Consider the following 20,216-nt stretch of genomic DNA (forward strand, 5'->3'; position numbering starts at 1 on the left):
GTGGGAGAGCGGCTATCGATTTTCACTTGAGCGGGCTGACCGCACTAAACCGATTTGTCAGGGGCCTGTCTGCCTCGCTGCTCCCGAGGCTCATCCTAACCACATGCAAATCAACCGTCCTGGCAACCACAGTGGTTCGTCAAGGTCCAGCGGGCAGGGGCCTGGCTCCCGCTGCTGGGATCAGCCCAGCAAACGCCCCGCTGCCGACCCGCCATTGCTCAGCCACAATGAAGGCCCAGGAATCGGGGTGACGGCAGCTGCTGCCACGCTAGGAGCCAGTTGGCCATGCCTGGGAGGGGACTCTGGGGAACTAGGCCCAAGTCCCACTCGCTCCAACAGGGCTTGGCAGTAACATCCTCACTCGCTTCTGATCTCTGACCCCTCATTTTTGGAGGATTCATGAGTAAACGCACGACCAGGAGGCACTGAGTTCTGGTCCTCAGGCCAGCAGAGATGGAGATGACACCCCCCGGGGGTCTGGGGCCTTACAGAGGCCAGGGGTCAGTCTGTGTGTCCATCCCTATTCTCCCACAGCTATGGCCCCGGCAGGCACCGTCAGCTCTCAGTGCCTCGCCTTCCTCATCTGTGCTCCGGGGCTGACAACGGGGCTGCCTCCTCGGGGGAGGTGGTGGGGACTAAAGGAGAACAGACAGGACTGCAGGGCCTCACACCCCGGGTCCTTCCTTCCACAGCAGGAGCTGGGGGTGCAGAGAAGGGAGTGATGTTCTCAGGGACACACAGCAAGGCAGAGCAACACCGGGAGGGGTGCAGCGTGAGGCAAGCAGAGAGGCTGATGGGAGGAACCCGGTGACGTCCTGCCCTCCTCATGGCTGTCACGGGAGGAGGGGACACGGGGACAGCGGGTCATGGGCACATCATGGATGACTGCTTAACAGGGTCAAACACTTTATTCGCAGGCCTTTGTTTTTGTTTTGGGACACACAGGTTTCCTGCCGTCCAGAGGAAGAGGGAGCGGTGTCTGGCTGCAGGAGGTTTTGGGGGCTCGCCTCGGGGCTCGGTCCCGTCCCCTCTGCCTGCGGCTGGCCCCGGGCCCCCCCCACTGTGGGATAAGGCACTGTGTGTTCTGCGGGAGGGTGCTCACGGCTGGCTGGTGGACAACGAGGCGCCTCCTCAGGGGCTGCGAAGCTGAGGCTGCTGAGGGTCGAGTTGGACGTGGGTCTCTGGCGAGGAGGCCTGGAGCTGTGGAGACAGCCCGGCGGGGTTGGCGCCGCTGCCTCCTCTGGCCCTGGCGCGGTGGCTTCAGGATGGAATCATGCCTTTATTTCTCTTCCGGTCGGCCATGGTTCTCCGGTTGTGATTGGCGCGTGTAGACTTGTTCGCTTCCTTCTTCCTGCGTTCCTGGGTGGTCTCGCGGTTCTGCCCGTGGCCCCGGGGGCTGCCGGCCACTGCTGCTGAGCTGTCATGTCGGTACCTGAGGGAGGGACAACCCACCCCCAGAACCATCAGCCAGAGGAGCTCCGCTTGAAGATCCCCGGGGAAGGGCACCCATGCCCCACCTCCCAGCGGGCGGAGACGTGGAGCCTCGCAGGGGCAGGGCTCTGGGCCCTGGCAGCTGTGCCTGTGATTGCTCTTCTCTGAGCCTGGCCTGCGGATGGGACCCTGGCTAGGTGGTGAGGCAGGACCAGCTAGTGGGCAGCCCACGCTAGGAGAGGAGGAAGGCTTGGGGATGGCGGCCGCCAAAGACCAAGTGCCTTTCTGGGCTCTTTCCATGTCAGTCTGCCTGACACCAGCCATGGGCACATCGGCTCTTTCTGGGCACACACACTTTCTGGGCACATTGGCTCTCACACGAGGTGGCACACTCCTTCGGCGTCTGTCGAGTATCGGGGATAAGGGTGGGCCGCAGAGCTGGGCCACCTGGGCTTCCCGGATGCGTTCCCTCCCACCAGAAACAGCCTGAAATGCTCACCCCTTCCTGGCGAGAAAGGCCATGCGCCTGGCTTCTGCCTTCTCCCGTAGCACCGCAGGGTCCTGCACAAAGTGGTCGGGCTGCGGAGGGAGGGGGAGGAAGAATCACGCGTCGTCCCAGATCCCCAGGCTGTGGCGAGACTGCACTGACTGAGTCTCGTAGATGCCTCCATGCCGGCATGGAGGAGCCACAGCACGGCAGGGCCAGGCCCCAGAGGCCTCCTCTGTCCCTTCCCCCAATTCCCCAAGGGGGAGGCGGCGCAGGGACTGAGTGAGGGTCCTGGACAGCATGGTCGGGGGGTGACCGCAGCTGGAACATAACGACGATGAGTGGGAGCCATGCGGGCCGGTGGCCTGGCCCTGGACACATGTGAACTTATCACCCTGGGAGGGGGGCCCGAGGGGACCCAGGGGTCCTGGCTGCCCCTCCATTCGACCTGAGCATCACCGCCTTTCACTGTCCTGTATGCTGAGGTTCTAGTTAAGATTCTATTTGAAGAAAACATTTAGCTGCTAAAATGTACATTTTCAAACCCGCCAGCCCAGATGGCTTCCCAGGGGTCCTGGGCTCTAACGCTGCTCTGATTTCAGGAATTGCCATCCTGGGCACGGAGGCGGCAGCCGCCCTCTCCCGGCCCCAGGCTCCTGGGCCGAGGGCACTCAGCAGCTCAAAGGCTTGGCCTCTGATCCATTCGCCTCTGATCCATTCCCTGGGCCCTCCCTGGGCAACAGAGGCGAGGCCTCACCCAGCAGCTCTCTGAGCAGACGGCTGGGCCTGAAGGTGCCCTCTTCCCCCGCAGTGAGGCCGGGCTGCCTCCAGGCCGACAGGAGGGGGTGCAGTGCTCTCCGGTTGCCCTTTACAACTGCACCCTCCTCCCTTCCTCTGCCACCTGCCGAGGAGGTACCTTGGGGGCCTCGTCTTCAGCTTCCTCCTCCTCCTCGTCATCCTCCTCCTGCCCTTCGGTGGGCACTTTGGTTCTTAGCACTTGAGGGATGGTGAAGGGCCTGCGGTGTAGAGAGCCGGTAAAATCAAAGACAGCATTAAACTCAGCCTCAGGGCAGAGGGAACTGGGCGGGCGAGGGGCCTGATGGGGCAGGCTCAGGAGGCTGGGAAAAACCAAAGTGCTTTCCCAGCCAGCTTTGCTCCAGCCCTGGATTCCCTGAGGGCACCAGGGTCTGATGTACAGGCGTGGGGGGGGGGGGGGGCGGAGAGGGGAGACTGAGCTTGGGCTGGGGGGCTTAGTTCAGTTTTCATCTGTATTGGGTAATCTCCATATAAATCCACTGGGAAAGGCTTTCTACAGTTAAGAACAATGTGAAACTACGATATGAAGTTAAATTAGGGGACCCCCTGAGGGTGGGTTGGACCAACCAGCCAAGGGGGTGACTGGGGCTGGAGAGAGCACTGCACTCGGTTTTGGGCCCCGGTTCTGCCGGTGACTTGCTCATGTGATCAGGGCCTTGGCTTCCCCACCTGTATCAACAGGAGGCGATGGGAGAGCCCGGGGGCCCGGAAGCCACCCTGCCCCCGGAATGCCACCCCTACCTGCCCTGCGGCCTCACCTGCGGCTGATGAGCTCATCATCGGAGTCCGCATCATTGGCGCCCACCTGGTTGCCGTCATACGTGTCGTCATACTCATCCTCATAGTCATCGCCGCGGTAGGACGGGCCCTCACCTGGCTGCAGCGGCACCTGCAATGGCAGACGCGTGGGTCAGAGGGGCCCGGGGCCGCTGGTCTCCCCAGCCAGCCTGCGCCCCGCCGCCCGGGACACCTACCTCCTCCACCACCACACTGTACTGCTCGTAGCGCTGCCGCTGCGCCGCCACCTCCCGCTTGTCGTTCAGCAGGCTCCTCGCGTTCTCCTCCTTCCTGGCATTGAGAGGGAGCAGGAAGGAGAGAGGATGGGATCATCAGGCTCTGAAGGCTGTCAAGGGTCCAGAGAGACCCCTCAGGCCAGCACAGACGGGGACAGCTCCTATCAAGCCCTGGCGGGGTGTGGGCAGGCGGGCCTCACCGCTGCTGGTGCCCATGTGACCGGGCCCAGCTCTTTCGAGGCATCCCAGGAGCAGGTGTTAGGATATAAAACACCCTTTAACCAGAAAATTCCCCTTCGAGGCATGCGCCCCAGAGAAACGCTGGCTGCGTGCACCAAGAGGTCTGACTGGGGATTTTCTGTTTTCAGCATTGTTTGCTAATCGTGAAAATGGAGAGCAACTAACGCCCATCCCCAGTGAGATGGCTAAATGACCTGGGCCACATCTCTGCTACCCAACGCCGGGCGGCAGCTCAAGAATGACGTCGATCTGCTTATGCTGATGGAGAAAGAATTCTGAAGAGGAAAAAACCCGGCCACAGAAAATGCATACAGCACGATCCCATCTGTGTAAACAGTGAAAGCCAGTACGACTGTCCGTTCCTGTGGGCACGTCTATACCCGTGTATGTAAACGCAGAGAGGGGTGGTGAGCCCCCACCAAATGACATGGGGACAATGGGGACCCCCAGGAGGCCCGAGTTGTTTGAATCTTTTAAAACAACATTTAAGAAAGAGCAAGGCCACATGTGGCTTTCCTACTGAGCTCATGGGAGCCCCAGGGGATCTTGGGGTGTGAGGGTCAGGAGGGGTCCTGACCTCTTCCTTTCACTCCCACTTCACCATGGCGGCCTTCTCATTGGCCTGTGTTCAGTCCTGCCTGTCAGATCGCATGGGGGAAAGTGCCTGAAAGCTCCACTCCCGACATATCCCGGAGGAGGGGACGTGGGTGCAGGGAAGCGGGGGGACTGCCCGGGCAGGCCATGAGCTCCAGCACAGCCACGTGGGGACTCAGGCCTCCTGACTCATAGCTTTGCGAATCTGTAGAAAAACCTGGCTTGTCAGACACAGAGGCCTGTGGAATGTAGTTCTGAGCCCTGCAGGGAAAATCAATATGAGATGCTAGGCAAGAAAATCCAGCTTAGCTGTGAAATCAGGCCTCTGGAATGTACCAAGGGGAAGGGTGGGAGTGGGAAGAGACACGAAGCCATACGCAGCCTCCATAAAAACCTTCTATTAACTGGCTTTTGATACAAGCAGGGGTAGGCGCCTGCGTCTGTGGGGCTGTCTGCCGCGGAGCCTGGGGCAGGTCAGGCCTGCAGCCTCCAGCATAGGCCTGGACTTCTCTCAACAGTCTTTGCTAAGGGCCTACTGTGTGCCAGGCAGGATACTAATACTGAGCTGGGGAGACATTCAGGAAAGAGTAAGCTATGGGTCTGACTTCATGGAACTCACAGTCTAGTGAGGGTGACGGGCAAAGAGCAGACATGATGTGTGCTGAATGGAAGCCGGCATGCCTGGGAACTCAGAGAAGGGAGGCGTGAACTCTGGCTGGCGGGGGGCGGTGTCCTAGCTTGGGGTCTGGGGAAGGGGTAATGGAGGCTCTATGGTGGGAGGGCATTTGATCAAGACAAGGGGAAATTCCCCATCCACAGAAATCTTTCACCTCACACCAGGAAGGGGGCTTTGTGACTTTGGCCCTTACCTGGCTCTTGTCGCCAAGCTGGGGGCTGGAGAGGAAGTGACAGGGGCCCAGCTTGCCTAAGTGGTTGGTGCCACGGGGAGGAGCACATCCATTGGTTCCCACATTTCCTGAGGGCCCACAAGTGCCAGGCTCTGCGCTGGGCCAGGGACCAAGGGTGCAGGAGGCGTCACTGCCCCTCTGCCACCCCGTGGCTCCTGTCCACACTGTCCCAGGTCCTGGGAAGCAGGGCGGTTGTTGTTCTGGTGGCCTCTGGTTGTGTGGCTGCATGGCCGGAACGAGAAGCCTGGCAAACTTGCCCACCCTAGCCGGGCCCTGGCAGGGGACACAGCTAGGGACCGAGAAGCCTGGCGCCCTGTCGATCCCATCTAGGGAGGCGTGGCTTTGGCCACACGACCTCATTGGGAGTCAGGAAGAGCTCCGACTTTTTGGCCATAGAACCTTTTTGGGGGAAACAGTTATCACCTTCCAGCACCACTGTTCAGTCCAAAGGCGTTCGGGGACCCTCCTGGAACGTTCTCCCTCCTTCACTTAGCTGTGATGTCCCTGCAGCACCTGTGAGGGGTCTCTGTCCACCAGCCACCTTCTGTCTCATCGCCACCCCTCACAGCTCCTCCTTTTGTTCACGTCTTTCCACCCCAGTCCTGGGACCCAGTTCCCCAGTGAGATGTGGGGGATTCTGGAGACTTCTGGGAAAGGTTTCCTGGTCTCTGAGAGATTCGGGAGGACCTGGCCCTGAATGCCTCTGGGCACTGTCATTTCTGGAGTCGTGGCTCACACAGCAGCAGCCGCCACCCAGCAGCTCCCCGAGATGGAAAGGTGCGTCCTTGAGGATGTGGCTGCCACAGGTGAAGCCTAGACAGCCCTAACCTGCAAGTTCTTGTCATCAAGGGGACAGATTTCCTTCCTGCTTGAGCCACCGAGTGCCTCCTCGCTGACGAAGAACACAGGCACGTTTTAATTCAGGTGTGACCTGCCTTGTGCTGCTCAATTTCTCCTGCGGTCCTGAGTTCCTCTGCCCTACCCAGGTTAGGACAGGTGTCCCCACCAAGCCCCTCACGCCCCACCCCAGCCCCTCTCCCCCTTTATCACTGCGAACTGCATGGCCTGTCTTTCCCACGGTCTCTGTGCCGTTTTAAGGCGAAGCCTGGGTGCCCTGTTCACGTCGTCTCCCTACTGTTTAGCTCGGGACCCAGCGCTAGTAAATTGCTTAATAAATATTTGCCGAATGAATAAATAATGAATACACGGAGAAAGGCTTAGCCTCTGCAAACCTCAGCCCTGAGCTGCCCGGGACAATGAGTTCAGTAAACAGCTGCCACCCAGACTCTGCCTGGCGGCCGGGAGCGCCCTGTGCGCAGGGGCACAGCCCTCCTGTCTGCCCCTTGACCCACAGTCCAAGCTACAGAGGCTCGTTCTGGCCGGGAACGGCGGCCACTGAAGCAGGAGACCATTCTGGCCTCGGATCTGGGGATGTTGCAATGAGTGTGACTAAGCAGATTCCAATTGCTTCCTGTCCAGCCAGCCAGATCACTTTATAGCCGGCCTGTGCCCGCTGTCCCAGCACTTGGCCAGCCACGCTTCCCGCGGCCCTGGGGAGGGGAACAGCCCGGCGCCTCCCTGCACAGCACTCCCTGCAGCAGCCTGCGATTCTGCCACTGGGGATCCTGTCGTAAGAACAGGCCAGGTCCCCGCCCTGTCTGGACGGCACTGTCTCCGTCACCTGACGGGGGAAGGGCAGGCTGCACTCGTCCAGCAGGGCCCAGATTCCTGGATTTCATGGACCACCACCACGCAGGGCACTCTGGGAGACCAGCACGGTGTGGTGAACGTCTGGTTTTTGCCGTTCTCTCCTGTGCTGGCCTCGGTGCCACCACAGCTGACCCTCAGTCCCTCCCATGGGTTCCCCTTCCCAAGTCAGGTGACCTTTCCAAAACAAAGGGCACTGGCTTGGGGGAGCATTGCCACCTCCCCGTGGCCTCGGGGTTGCTGCCCCGGCTGTTCTCTCCGCGTGGAAGGGTCTCCTTCCCCACTTTGCACGGCCCCTTCCTCCTCCTCCCTCTCCTGGTCCCAGGTCATGTCCTCAGCGGAGCCTTCCTGCCGGGATTGATCGCAGCCCCTGCCAGAGGCTTGGAGGTCTGCTCACTCCACCTGTAGCACCTGTTATGACTGACTTTACGCTGCTGTTTGATGAATTGATCAGCACAAACTCATGTGGGCAGGGGCCATGTCTGCTTCACTCCCACTACATCCAGGACCTAATCAATGGGAGGCCATGAGCCCTGGCCAACTATTTGTTGACTGAGATTCATGAATAAATCATGAATGGTCTTTCAACGCCAAAAAGGAAGAGAGGACATGAACTAAACACAGTATGGAGAAAGGCCTTAAAGGAAACATGCTCGCCTCTGGAAAGCTCCCTCAGGGCGGGTCCTTACTGTCCTGTGGCCGCAGACTGGAGAAGCCAGGTCTCGGAGAGGCTTTCTGGGGAGCACTGCCCCGCTCCCCACCCAGAGGCCCGGCGGCCAGCATATCCAACAATGCACGGCGAAGGGAAGCGCTTGGGCCCCCTGGCCTTCTGCTGCCAACGAGGAGGACTCACTGAAACCACCCTGTGCAGAGATGGAGCCTGAAGTATAATTTTTTTGTGTAATTTTTGTTTTGTTTTGTTTTTTGCTGCTGCTCCAAAATGGATTTTTAACTGTTGTGATGATTCTGAAGTACAAGTGTGAAAGAACCCGCACCCAACTGAACACAAGCAAGCAGGCACACAGGTCTCAGGCTGCGGGGAGCCCAGTTTCCTCAGGATGAAGCCCGTGGTTTCTCTCGCTTTCTCGCTGAGCTTGCAGAGTGGGGGTGCCTGCAACCCCGCAGCCCACTGCACTCACCTCCTGCCCTTGTGTACCCGGCTCAGGTCCACTGAGTCCCTGCTGAACACGTCAAACTCATCGTTCTGGAAGACGTTGTGACGAGATGTCAGCAGAGGCGTCGGGTCTGGCTTCATCTCTCTGGAGGGAGGGGGCACAGAGAGCAGTTGAAGGGGGACTTGCCAGCTAACGCCCACCTGTAGCCCACTCCCCTTTACCACTCCCCTTCAACAGCCACACCTGGGACACAATCTAAACACCTGCCCCCCTGGCCCCTGCCTGGAATGACGCGCACTTTACACAAAGCTCTCCCTCAGTCCCGCTTCCCATTCACAGATTTTCTTAAAAGTCCCCTCCCTCATTGGCTGCTCACGACAGCCCTCCGAGGTAGGCAGCCAGAGATCACTCAACCTCTTTGTGCCTCAGTGCCTTCATCTGTAAAATGGGCACAAAGCGGCTGAAAAGCTTGTCCAAGGGCAGAGCTAACTCAATCCACTTGTTTGATAAACATCATTTGCTCATGGGAGAAACACCATTCACGCACTCATTCTGCTTTCCCACGGGCCCTCAGGGAAGCAGCGGGGCAAACTCAGAAAGAACCCCTACGGAGGGAGTGAGAAGCTCGGGCTGCGTGTCCTCAGGGGTCTCCTGGGAAGTGGCAATGCCGGGGCAGGCCAGTCCCTGGGGAGCTCTGCAGGGCTCAGCAGCCCCTCACACCCCGTGTCCACTCCTCTTCCCACAGAGTGCGGGGCGGGGGGGCGGGGGGGGGGAGTCCAGCTGTGCGCTCTGCCCTACGGGGCCTGTGAGAACCTCCTGAGGGGACATTAGTTTCAATGGTCGGGAAACAGCGCTCTGGGGCGAGAGCGAGCTGAGTCCTGGGACACGAGGGAAGGAAGAGTGGGACGCAGAGGAGCGAAGACGGGGCCCTGACAAGGCCCGCAGAGCACCTCTGGCCGGGCCCCGGGCAGGCGGGCGGCGGGAGCCTCCTCCCCGGTCTCCCCACCTGTCCAGGCCGCGGTCCAGCTGGCGGAGGGCAGGGGCCAGCCGCTCCTCCAGGATGTTGTTGATCACCTGCTCCGGGTCGTAGCCGTAGTGCTCCAGGCAGGCCAGGATGAAGCCCTCCCCGAGGTCCGGCAGCAGGTCCTTCACCTGGGAGATGAGCGAGTCCAGCTCCACACCACTCACGGGGGCGCCCAGGGCGGCGGCGGCCCCCAAGCACTGTGGGAGAGAGGGGGGAGGAGGGGGAGGTGAGGCCAGGTGCGTGCTGGGCAACAGGCCCCAAGCAGCCCTGGGCCGGGACTCCGGGGCCCGGTGCGAGTCCTGGCCTTCCTAGCCATAGGCCCTCGGCCAGGGGCTCACGTCCCTCCGCGCCTCCACGGCCTCCCTGCGGGAAGGGCTCGAGGACCGACCAGCTGAGCCGTGCGACCTGGGGAGGTGCGTCTCCCCCGAGCCTCAGCCTCCTCCTTACAGACGAGCACTCACATGCCACCGCCTCAGAGGTGGCTGCCACTGGTTTAAGGAAATAATGCACATATAGAGCCGCGCACAGAGCCTGACACCGGCTCGACTCTCCACAAACAGCCTCGGCTTCTCCTACCCAGGTCCCTGCAGCGCCAACCAGCTGGCGGCTGGCCATGGGGGTGGCAGCCTCCAGTCCGGGCCGTGTGGATGCTTCCCTGTAATTAGACGCTTTTCGCTAAGGGAGTCCGTTTATAGACTGCTTGATGTGGCTTCAGGTTGTCAGGCTTTTCATTTACGGAAATTCCCAAATAAAAAAACAACAAAACCTTCCATGACTCGGATAAGAAGCCAAGTGGGGAGGAGGGTGGGCAGAGGTGGAGGGGACTGTCATTCCCCAAGGCCCGCGACAGTGAGGGCACCTGGGCTCTCAGAAGCAGGGCAGCGTCCATTAACGAGGCACCGAGGGCCGGCCACGTCCGGAGAGCTCCACGCAGGAGCCCCGGGAATCCCAACAACCTCAGGGAGGCGGGACGGCGACGAGCCCCACCTGACAGACGAGGAACCACGGCTCGAAGGGGGTGACGCTGCCTAAGGCCACGTGGCTGGCGAGGGGCAGGACCCCGATAGAGCCCTGAGCTGCCTGACCCGAGACGGGGTGGTCTTAATCCCTAAGTCACGCTGCCTCCAGACACACGGGAAGAGGCCTGGGCTCAGTCCAGCCACAGACCTGGTGGTTCTGGAAAAGCCTGGAGAGGCAGCACGAGAGGAGAGGTTCCCACACGGGCTCAGGGGGCCCGCACCCTATGGAGGGGCTGCCCGGGGGCCACGCAGTGAGACCTGACACCGCACCAGCTGCACCAGAGCGGCGCCACCGGGACCTGCTCAGAGGAGTGCTGCACCCGATGGAGGGGAAACGGAGGCTTTGACGGCTCAGGAGACTAGCTCTCCTTACTCCGGCCCAGCACGCCAGCTCAGGACTCTCTGTCTAAGGCAGCACAGGCCGACAGGCAGGTCGAGGCTGCCCATTCCCCCTCTGACCCCCCCTCCCCCAGGGCAGAAACCAAGAAGGGAGGTTTCCCCTGCCCCGACCCCTCAGACGAGGACAGGAGCGGCTGCCACGGGGAAAGCGCTACCCAGACACACCTCCTCTTCCTCCGAGTTCTCTGGGTGTGAGGCCGCTCCAATGACTGGCTCCCCGGTCGCCACGGCGCCATTGAGATCCTCGGCCACTGGGGGGTCTTTAGCGTCTGTGGGTTTCCGTCGGTCCACCCCTTCCCACGCACTCTCAACCGCCTGGAGGATGTAGGCAGCGCGTGTCTCGTCTCTGAGGATGTGTTAAGGGGTCTCTCTTGGGGACCACAGCCGCTCTGCCCCCTCAGCTCGGAGGCAGCGTCATTTCTCAATCCCTCGCCAGCATCTATCACATGGCTTCTGCCAGGGCTGTCTGGGCTGCACCCCGGCGGCACCAAGGCCCCTGGGCTGCATGAGGAACCGGGCTCGGGCCTGGGCAGGGGTCTAGGGGAAGCCAGCTGCCTGTGTGCTCTCGGGTAAACCTCCCTCTGCTCCCCTGGGCCCCAGCAGCCCAGCCCTGGCCGGGTCAGGCCAGGCCCCATCCCAGTGGCTGTGAGAAGGATACAAGACGGACGAGGCCTGCTGCAGCAAGCTGACGTCATCGGCCACAGGGAAGAGCGCATCGTAGTCCCGGAGGAACCTGCCAGACAGACAGCAGATGGGAGGGACGGGCTGGGGCCACAGGGGCACTGGCCTGCTGTGGGCCGCTCCCCGTGTCTGCTGCCCAACCACCAATCCCAGAACCTTAGACCCTGGCGATTACGGCAGGGGCTCTGTTATGCAAGGTCTGTGGGGACCGATGAAGCACCGTGGGCCTGTCCCACGGCTGGTCCCAGCTCAGCCACACTCACCTCTTCTCCTGCAGCAAAGAGCTGAAGATCTGCAGGAACTCTTCGATGAAGCCCTGAATGTTGTCACAGCTGCAACAGGACACCAGGGGAGCTGAGCTCACTCCCCTCTGCGGTTGCTTCCCGCCCGCCCCGCCCTGCCCAGCGCAAGGCCTCTGGCCAGTTGGAGGAAAGAGGCTTTTTTTTCTTGGTTTCCCTTCCTGCTCAGCAACTCGGAAGCAGGAGAGGGGGCAGGTAGTGAGGGCGATGGCCCTGCCGGGCTGGGGGCGGAGGCTTTCCGCCTGGGGGGGGTGGCGCCCAAGGGCTTACCTGCTTTCTAGGATGGGGAGAAGGCAGATCTGGTACAGGAGGATGTGAAAAACCTCCAGTAGCTTCTTCCTGGAGTGGGACAGCCTCTGCCACAGGTCACCCAGCAGCCTTTGAAGGCCAAGGGGAAGGAAGAAATAGAGGGAGCTTAATCCCACTCCACCCAGCTCCACCCGTACACACCCGGGCTGAGAAGGCCTCACAGCTCACTGCTGACAGCAGCAGGGAAAAGGCCACAGGCTCTGAGAGGCTGGCTGGTCCCAGGGTCACTTCTGGTTCAGTGCCCCTCCCTCCCTCCCTCCCCAGCAACAGCTTCGAGCCGTTAGCAAGAGCTTAGAGCAGCAGCTGAGGGGAAAGGGCTGCGATGCCGGGGCCAGGAGGCTGCTGGGTAGGGATGCACCAGCCAAAGGTGCATGGTCCTTGGTCCCACCCGTTGCCTTGGAGACGGGGATGCTGAAGCAGGGCCTGTGCTCAGGCTTCTCTCACCCACACCACGCAGAGTTTTGTCCCCGCCTCACCTGCTGTCTTCAAGCCTCCTCTTCTTCATCGCAGACTCCAGCTCAGGAATTGCTATTTCGTAAAAGGAAGCGAGTCTGTGGAGGCACACGTGGGTAAAAGGCTACATTCGTTCATCAACACGCCACTTCGTTAGACAAGCAAAGCAAACCCAAGGGAGTAGGAAGGCGCATTTCTTGCTCCCAAGTTATCTCCACAATTTTCTCGGCTCGGAGGCAGCGTCATTTCTCAATCCCTCGCCAGCATCTATCACATGGCTTCTGCCAGGCCTGTCTGGGCTGCACCCCGGGCGGCACCAAGGCCCCTGGGCTGCATGAGGAACCGGGCTCGGGCCTGGGCAGGGGTCTAGGGGAAGCCAGCTGCCTGTGTGCTCTCGGGTAAACCTCCCTCTGCTCCCCTGGGCCCCAGCAGCCCATCTCTGGCCAGGTCAGGCCAGGCCCCATCCCAGTGGCTGTGAGAAGGATACAAGCTTGTCCCACTGTGGCGGGTCCCAGGAAGTGACTAGCAGCCACGTCTCCCATTCCGATGGGAGACCATCTGATAGGCTCATTCTAACAGAGCAACTCACTGAGGTTTGAGAAACAAACACAGGCCACTCTCTTTTGTGCTCAAAAACTTCTAGCCGCTGCCTACCTCCTCGGACAGCAAGTCGTAACTCCTCTCTCTGGTACAGCCTCACCTGGCACAGCCTGGCTTCTCATCACGGCAACTCACACCCACACCTTCCCAGGTGGAATCGAAGCTCTCCATTCCAGCCACACGCTTTTTTAAAACCCTCAATTAAGCCAGGCACACGCTTCATCATCATGATCCGGTCCCCCCATGAGGACTCCTTCCCAGAATTAGATGCACAGCACCAGGACATGCTGTCCTTGGAATGTCAGTGCAGCCACCTCTCTTCTGTAGGGCACTTCTGTCTGAGCAGCCTCGCTTCCCAAAGCCAGAAAGGCAGACTATACACTGAGTGGCCACATTATTATGTGGTTATTATGCGTTCAGAGATCATAATAATCTGGCCATTCAGTGTCTATCCTATATAATAAAAGGCTAATATGCAAATTGTCCCCTCGACCAGGAGTTCCACCAGCAAGCAGGCCGGCCAACTGCCCATGTCCCCTACCCCTGGCCAGGCTGGCTGGACCCCACCCCCATGCACGAATTCATGCACCGGGCCTCTAATACACACACACACACACACACACACACACTGAGTGGCCAGATTATTATGCGTTCAGAGATCATAATAATCTGGCCTGAGACAGTGCTGCATTCGTAGCACGCACTCTGAATGTTTACAGGCAAATGTTTGTCAACTGGCTGATTTCTGGCAACTTCTAGCCGAGTGTAATGCCGCATGTAGCCGAGGGTGACTAGGCCAAAAGAGGCAGGCCTTAGGGGGCTCAGGGGATGGCACGCAGAAGACAGAGAGGGGATTTTGGCCCAGGTGCAGGTGTTGCCAGGATACACTGCTGGTGGAGAGTCAGGTGGAACAACTCCATGGAGGGTGATCTGGCAAGATCTATCAAAATTTAAAATGCACATAGCATCTGCCCCTGCAATGCTACTTCTAGGAATTCAGTCCTCAGAAATACTTGCGGAAGTGCAAGATGGGTGTGCAAAGTTATTCTTTTGTTTTGTTTTGATGATTTGCAATTTTATTTTTCAATTACAGTTTACATTCGGTATTATTTTGTATTAGTTTCAGGTGCACAACATAGTGTTAGACAACCAAAAAGTTATTCTTTATAGCATTTTTTTGTAATAGCAAACAACTGAAAAAAATCCTATGGGGTCTGGTATCCCATGCAATGGAATTCTATCTAGCCATACCAGACATTGAGGGTGCTTTATGCACTGACATACATCAAATTTAAAGGTACAATGCACTCAGCACATAGAGCACTCATATGTCAGCAATATACTTTAAAAGGGGCCGGGTGATATATAATACGCATACTTGCTTATACATGCCTGTTTATATGCATATCTCTGGAAAATTCCACATAAAAACTAAGCACAATGGTTCTGTATGAGGAACAGATTAGAGTAGGGGAGAGGGAGACGTCACTATATATTTCATACTTTTTTGAGTTTTGGACCGTGTGCATGTATTATTCATTCATAAAACAGAGAGAGATGCAGGTGCACTCAAGTGCATACTTAAGAGGAAGGAGAGTTGTCATGAGAGGATTAGCGAAGCTGTCGGGTGACTCGCAGAAAGTTCTCGGGATGAGGTCATGCATTTGCTCAGTGGGCGTGCCTGGCCTCCAGCACAGTTGAACAGGCTGGGCCGGCCCCAGGCCGTGTGTGGGTCAAAGGCAGTGTCACTTTGCAAAAATGTTTCCCTCTCTTCCCCCCTCACCCTGAGAGGCCCGGCTGCTCCCCTGCCTCCACTGTCCCTCGCAGGAAAGTCCGTTCGCCCAAAAATTAACCCCAACTCCAAAGACCCTTTCAAAAGCTACCTGTGCCGCATTTGGGGAGCTGCTGTAACGATATGGGAAAAAGCCTGTGAGAAGTGAAAATAAGCAGGCACCAGAGTCTACGGATCACGTGATCTGCCAGTGATTTCCATTTCCTACCTTTTGGGATTTTCCAAATTCCTACAAGCATTTGCCAGATCTACCATGAGAAAAGATGCCTTTCCAACAAAATGGACAGCTCCAGTCCCAGCCTAACCCCTTTCTTCCTTCAGAAATGCTTTATTCTAGCATTCTTGGGGAGGCTGATCAATCTTAACATCTGATCGTCACCAGCTGAGGTGATCCAATACGAGTCAGGCACCACTGCCACCCCTGGCACATGTCAGCGCTAGGTCAATGTTTTGTCGCATGGGCGAGTCAACGGCTGGGTGGCCTGGCGGCTGGGCGGACAGAGCTGGACAGCTCCCAGGAGCTCCTTCAGACAGTGGAGAAGGATGCCTGGCAAGAGCAATAGCCAGAGGCCAGCCCCGCAGTTGCCAGGCAACATGCAGGTTACCAGCCCATGCCCTGCACCCCTTTCTTCCTGCACCACACCAACAGGAGTCTGATCTGTCTACTGCTGTGTCCCCAGGCTGGAGTGGGGCTCTAAGCACCCAGGAAACCCTTGCTGAATGAGGGTGTGAACTAGGACCTCTACTTCATCCGCCAGAACGATCGCGGTACCTGTAACAGAAGTCGTGTTTCTGGAAGGTTTGGCAAGCCAACGGGAAGATATCCAGAAAGGCCCAGAGCGTAGTGCAGGTGTCACAAAGGTAGAGAACAATGTCCTTTAACTCCTGTTGCCGAAAGGAAACACTGCGTTACTCTCCTCGCCCCCGTTACAGCTCTGTAGAGCAGTGGTTCTCAACCTTTCTAACCCGCGACCCTTTAATACAGTTCCTCATGTTATGGTGACCCCCAACCATAAAATTATTTTCATTGCTTCTTCATAACTGTAATTTTGCTACTGTTATGAATCGTAATGTAAATATCTGTGTTTTCCGATGGTCTTAGGCGACCCTGCTAGCGGTTCTCAACCTGTGGATCGCGACCCACAGACTGAGAACCGCTGCTGTAGAGCCTAGACATGTCTGCTTTTGCGCACTGCCTCACTCCCAAGGCCCAGCACAGGGCCTGGCACGTGCCAGGGGCTCCGCAGCACAAATTCACTGAATGAATGAACAGCTCAAACAATAGCACACGAATGAACCTGTTGAACTGAACTAAACTCCTGCCCCCTGAATTCTAGTTCCCTGTTCGTTCACTACTCCCTAAACGAAGCTTCCAGAGAAGAATGAAAGCCTGCCGAAGTGCTCTTAACGTGACAGGAACAGCTGCTTATGGAATTGGGGAAAAGGGACCGTGAGCAGGGCAATCTCACCAGGAGAGGCATGTCACTGGGGGTCAACCGGCCCCTCTCTTCAAGCTTCTGGGGTGTGGAGCTGGCCCCGTCCCCTTGCAAACCGCTGTGCTGGAGGATATTGCTGAAGACCTGTGAGACACAGAGGTGACTCTCCCACCAGCTCGAACCAGCAGCTCGGACCCCTGCCTGCCCCAGGGGTGGGTGATCTGAAACTTCCGTGGCCTCTGGAACCTATGCCAGTGCTCTCAGGACACCAGCTGAGACAATGACCCGCTCAGAGAGCAGGGTCAGGGTGCACACTGTGAAATAGAGATGATGGGGGAGTCTCTTTACAGGATTATGGTGAGGATGAAAAAGATAAAATGTATGCAAAGCCCCCAGAATCATGCAGATGTTATCCAACTGGAGAGGCTGGGCAAGTGTACAGTAATATTTTTTTAAAATATATTTTATTGATTTTTTACAGAGAGGAAGAGAGAGGGACAGAGAGCTAGAAACATCGATGAGAGAGAAAACATCGATCAGCTGCCTCCTGCACACCCCCCACTGGGGATGTGCCCGCAACCAAGGCACATGCCCCTGACCGGAATTGAACCTGGGACCCTTGAGTCCGCAGGCCGACGCTCTATCCACTGAGCCAAACCGGTTTCGGCTGTACGGTAATATTTAAGATATATACTCAGTTATATATAATGTGGCTTTAATCCCCTGTAGATGGCATTTATGGAAACTATGCTGAAATAAAAGACAAATTAACAGTGAGGGGGAAACAGTGCCGATGGTAAATCATGTAAATCGCTGACGGACTGTGCCACCTTTAAGTATGCTAGTGTCGCCCGGTGTCCTTCGGGAACTGGTTCTAGGACCCCTGCCGATACCAAGACTCACAGATGTTCAAGTCCCTTATATAAAGTGGCGTTGTATTTGCATATAACCTACACCCATCATCCTATATACTTTAAATCATCTCTAGATTGCTTATAATGCCTCATCCAATGTAAATGCTATATAAATAGTGGTTATACTGTACGGTTTAAGAAATGACAAGAAAAAAAGTCTGTACATTTTCAGCACAGACACAACCATCACAGGCCTAACTATTTAGTACACATCAGCAACAATGTAACATTTAAAAAAATATGTTTTCGCCCTGACTGGTTTGGCTCAGTGGATAGAGCGTTGGCCTGCGGACTCAAGGGTCCCAGGTTCGATTCCGCTCAAGGGCATGTACCTTGGTTGCAGGCACATTCCCAGCAGGGGGTGTGCAGGAGGCAGCTGACTGATGCTTCTCTCTCATTGATGTTTCTAACTCTCTATCCCTCTCCCTTCCTCTCTGTAAAAAATCAATAAAATATATTTTAAAAAAAAAAACAAAACACGTTTTCGATCCCTGGTTGTTTGAATCCCCAGATGCAGAACCCATGGATACAGAGAGGGCCGAATGTATTCTAAAAGTTACCATGAACAGTGAATTCTCTTGGTGATGGGATGGAATCATAGGGGAATATTAATCTTCTCTTTTTGTTTTTTTTATATTTCCCCATTTTTTATAATGAGCATTATTATTTCATGAAATGATTTTATAAAACTTGATAGCTCTTATTTGAGAAACCTAGCTCTCTAGAGGGGTTCTTAGAGGCTATGGCTGTCAGCAAACACACAACGCAATCCAAGCCTTTCTGTACAAGTGCGGTACTTGACAGCCCTTAGAGCTCCATCCTGTTCAAGAGGGGACAGAACGGACGTGAAGTGGTGTGTGAGAAGCAGGACGCTGAGACCTGCTGGGGATGGGAGGCGAGTGGGGAGTAAACCTTTCTCCCAGGAGCAGGAAAGTCAAGGTCACCATCAGGTGGGGAGGGGATCTGCTTCCCAAGCTCGCCCTCCCTCCCCGGGGCAGGCTGAGAGCCGGTACCTGAAGGATGGTGGGCATGCTCTCATCCAGGTCATTGTAGTAACTTGGCTGCTGGTTAAAGATGTTTCCTGAAAAGAGAAGCGAACGGTGGGAATTGGGGAGAGAGGAGGCGGAGAGGATATCTTACAGAGGGTTGCCAGCAGGTTCTGTGGCCTCTCTCCCCTTTCCTAAGCCTGCCTGAACTAGAGCAGTCCTGGCCCCGGCCCCGGCTGGCACCCAGCTTTGGCACAGCCTAGAAACTTCCCAGGGTGGGGGAGGAACTTGTGTGGTACAATTTAACCTTTTAAGCACCTCTGCCTAGCGAATTACGTAAAAGGCCTGCCCCGGTCAGACCAGCTCGCCTGACATCCCCAGGGAGGGATCACGCTTGGGCACTGTGCCTTACGTGACCGCATCGGCTTTGGAAGTGGGAGTTAGTCATCCAGGGAAATTAGGAGATAGGATCTCTTTTCTCAAGAAATCTGGATGCCAAATCCAGGATTCTTGCCAGGTCACGTCTTCGATATTGTGAAGGAATCGAAGGAGACATTTCTTTGGAAATTCACCCTCTGCTTTTGAATATGTTAGCCATGCCAAGCGATCCCACTCCAAGGTGAGAGGCCTGCAAGGGACAGGACACCCTCCCCATTCCTGGCATTGCACCTCCTCCTTTGCACCATCCCTAACCTCAGAGAGCAAGCCCTGCCCCCTCCTTCTCTAGGAAGTGACCTCCCATAAGGCAGGTGTCACCTTCTCTAGGCAATATCTCCTGACCCAGGCATTAGGAGGTCTCCTCCCATAATTCCCAGGGCCACACCATGGTCCTCTCCGAAGCCCAACGACCTGGCATGAGGGAAGGCACTCTCTCAGATCTTTCCCATGCGTAAGCCTGGGTAACAGGGATTTTTATAAGCATCAAAAGAGATCAGATTTCACAATCTACCCTTGGGGACTTTGAAGTCCCTTTCCTCTCCTTTATCTGATTCTGATGATGGCGAAGAACTTTTGATCTCTTAAAGAAATCATTTAGAAGGTATGGACAGCACCCTGGCACATGTAGCTCAGTTGGCTGGAGCATCATCCCATGCACCCAAGGGTTGCAGTAAAATCATGGACATCTTTTACCGCTTACCGGTCAGGGCACACGCCCAGGTCTTGGGTTTGACCCCCAGTCAGGACATGGGAGGCAACAGATCGATGTTTCTCTCTTGCATCAATGTTTCTCTCTACCTCTCCCTTCCTCTCTCTCTCGAATCAATGAAGGACATATCCTCGGGTGAGGATTTTAAAAATAATTAATAATAATAAAAAAACCACGGGACAGCAATGGCATCCTTTGAAACATGGCTCCTCAGCTGAAACAGTTCAGAAACCCAGCTGAAGAGTAAGTACTGGGAGTTTGGAACTGTGTCCTACAATTTCAAGGTGAGCAAGACTGACAGGGGTGCAGGGGGGCGGGGGAGGGGTGTGAGCACCTCTCCATGCAGGACCCACGGCCTTGAGCTGCGATTCAAAGGGCATTGTTCCCTCTGTCGCATCCCAACAAAGCTCCTGTCTCTGATGGAGCCTTCCAGCCCACTGCCCCCGGACAGGATCCAACTGCTGACGTCACTCCTTTCACAACTCAGAGAGTCCTCTCTGAACTCTGCCCCTGTCTGTTCTCAGCAACAATGCAAATCATGTCACTTCTGAGGCGGGCCCATCATCCCTGAGGCAGGGAGTGGCAAAGAACAAGAGCTTGAGAGTCCGGCCTAAGTGACACAAATCCCAGCCTGGCCACTTGTTCGTCACGGCCTCTGACATTGGAAGCTCAGTGTCCTTGTCTGTAAGTGGGAGGTGACAGCACTGCATCACAGGGCTTGTGAGGATCAACTGAGATGACACGAGGAGAGCTCAGCCCCCCAGGGACCACTCAGAGACAGGGTAGCTGTCCCCGCTGCTCTTCCTGTTCCCAGCTTCCCCGCTCCTTCAACTGCTTAACACACAG

At 56.8% G+C, this 20,216-nt stretch overlaps 1 protein-coding gene across 3 annotated transcripts in view; it reads right to left on the bottom strand.

Moving 5' to 3' along the window:
- Positions 1-895: 895 nt before the first annotated feature.
- The window catches only part of ASCC2 (activating signal cointegrator 1 complex subunit 2), a 30,102-nt gene continuing 10,781 nt past the window's right edge, over positions 896-20,216 (bottom strand). For all 3 annotated transcript variants that reach the window (XM_028146766.2, XM_054712575.1, XM_054712576.1), the window contains 15 exons: positions 18,251-18,318; positions 16,357-16,467; positions 15,660-15,772; positions 12,519-12,593; positions 12,004-12,111; positions 11,698-11,766; positions 11,412-11,486; positions 10,919-11,099; positions 9,318-9,532; positions 8,336-8,455; positions 3,709-3,802; positions 3,493-3,623; positions 2,835-2,934; positions 1,931-2,010; positions 896-1,432 (listed from right to left, as the gene is read on the bottom strand). In XM_028146766.2, coding sequence (XP_028002567.2) covers positions 1,261-1,432; positions 1,931-2,010; positions 2,835-2,934; positions 3,493-3,623; positions 3,709-3,802; positions 8,336-8,455; positions 9,318-9,532; positions 10,919-11,099; positions 11,412-11,486; positions 11,698-11,766; positions 12,004-12,111; positions 12,519-12,593; positions 15,660-15,772; positions 16,357-16,467; positions 18,251-18,318 — 1,712 coding nt within the window. In that variant the 3' untranslated portion in view covers positions 896-1,260. The remainder of the gene's footprint in view (positions 1,433-1,930; positions 2,011-2,834; positions 2,935-3,492; positions 3,624-3,708; positions 3,803-8,335; positions 8,456-9,317; positions 9,533-10,918; positions 11,100-11,411; positions 11,487-11,697; positions 11,767-12,003; positions 12,112-12,518; positions 12,594-15,659; positions 15,773-16,356; positions 16,468-18,250; positions 18,319-20,216) is intronic.

The sequence above is a fragment of the Eptesicus fuscus genome, chromosome 23 (assembly GCF_027574615.1).
Source record: "Eptesicus fuscus isolate TK198812 chromosome 23, DD_ASM_mEF_20220401, whole genome shotgun sequence".
Lineage (NCBI taxonomy): Eukaryota > Metazoa > Chordata > Mammalia > Chiroptera > Vespertilionidae > Eptesicus > Eptesicus fuscus.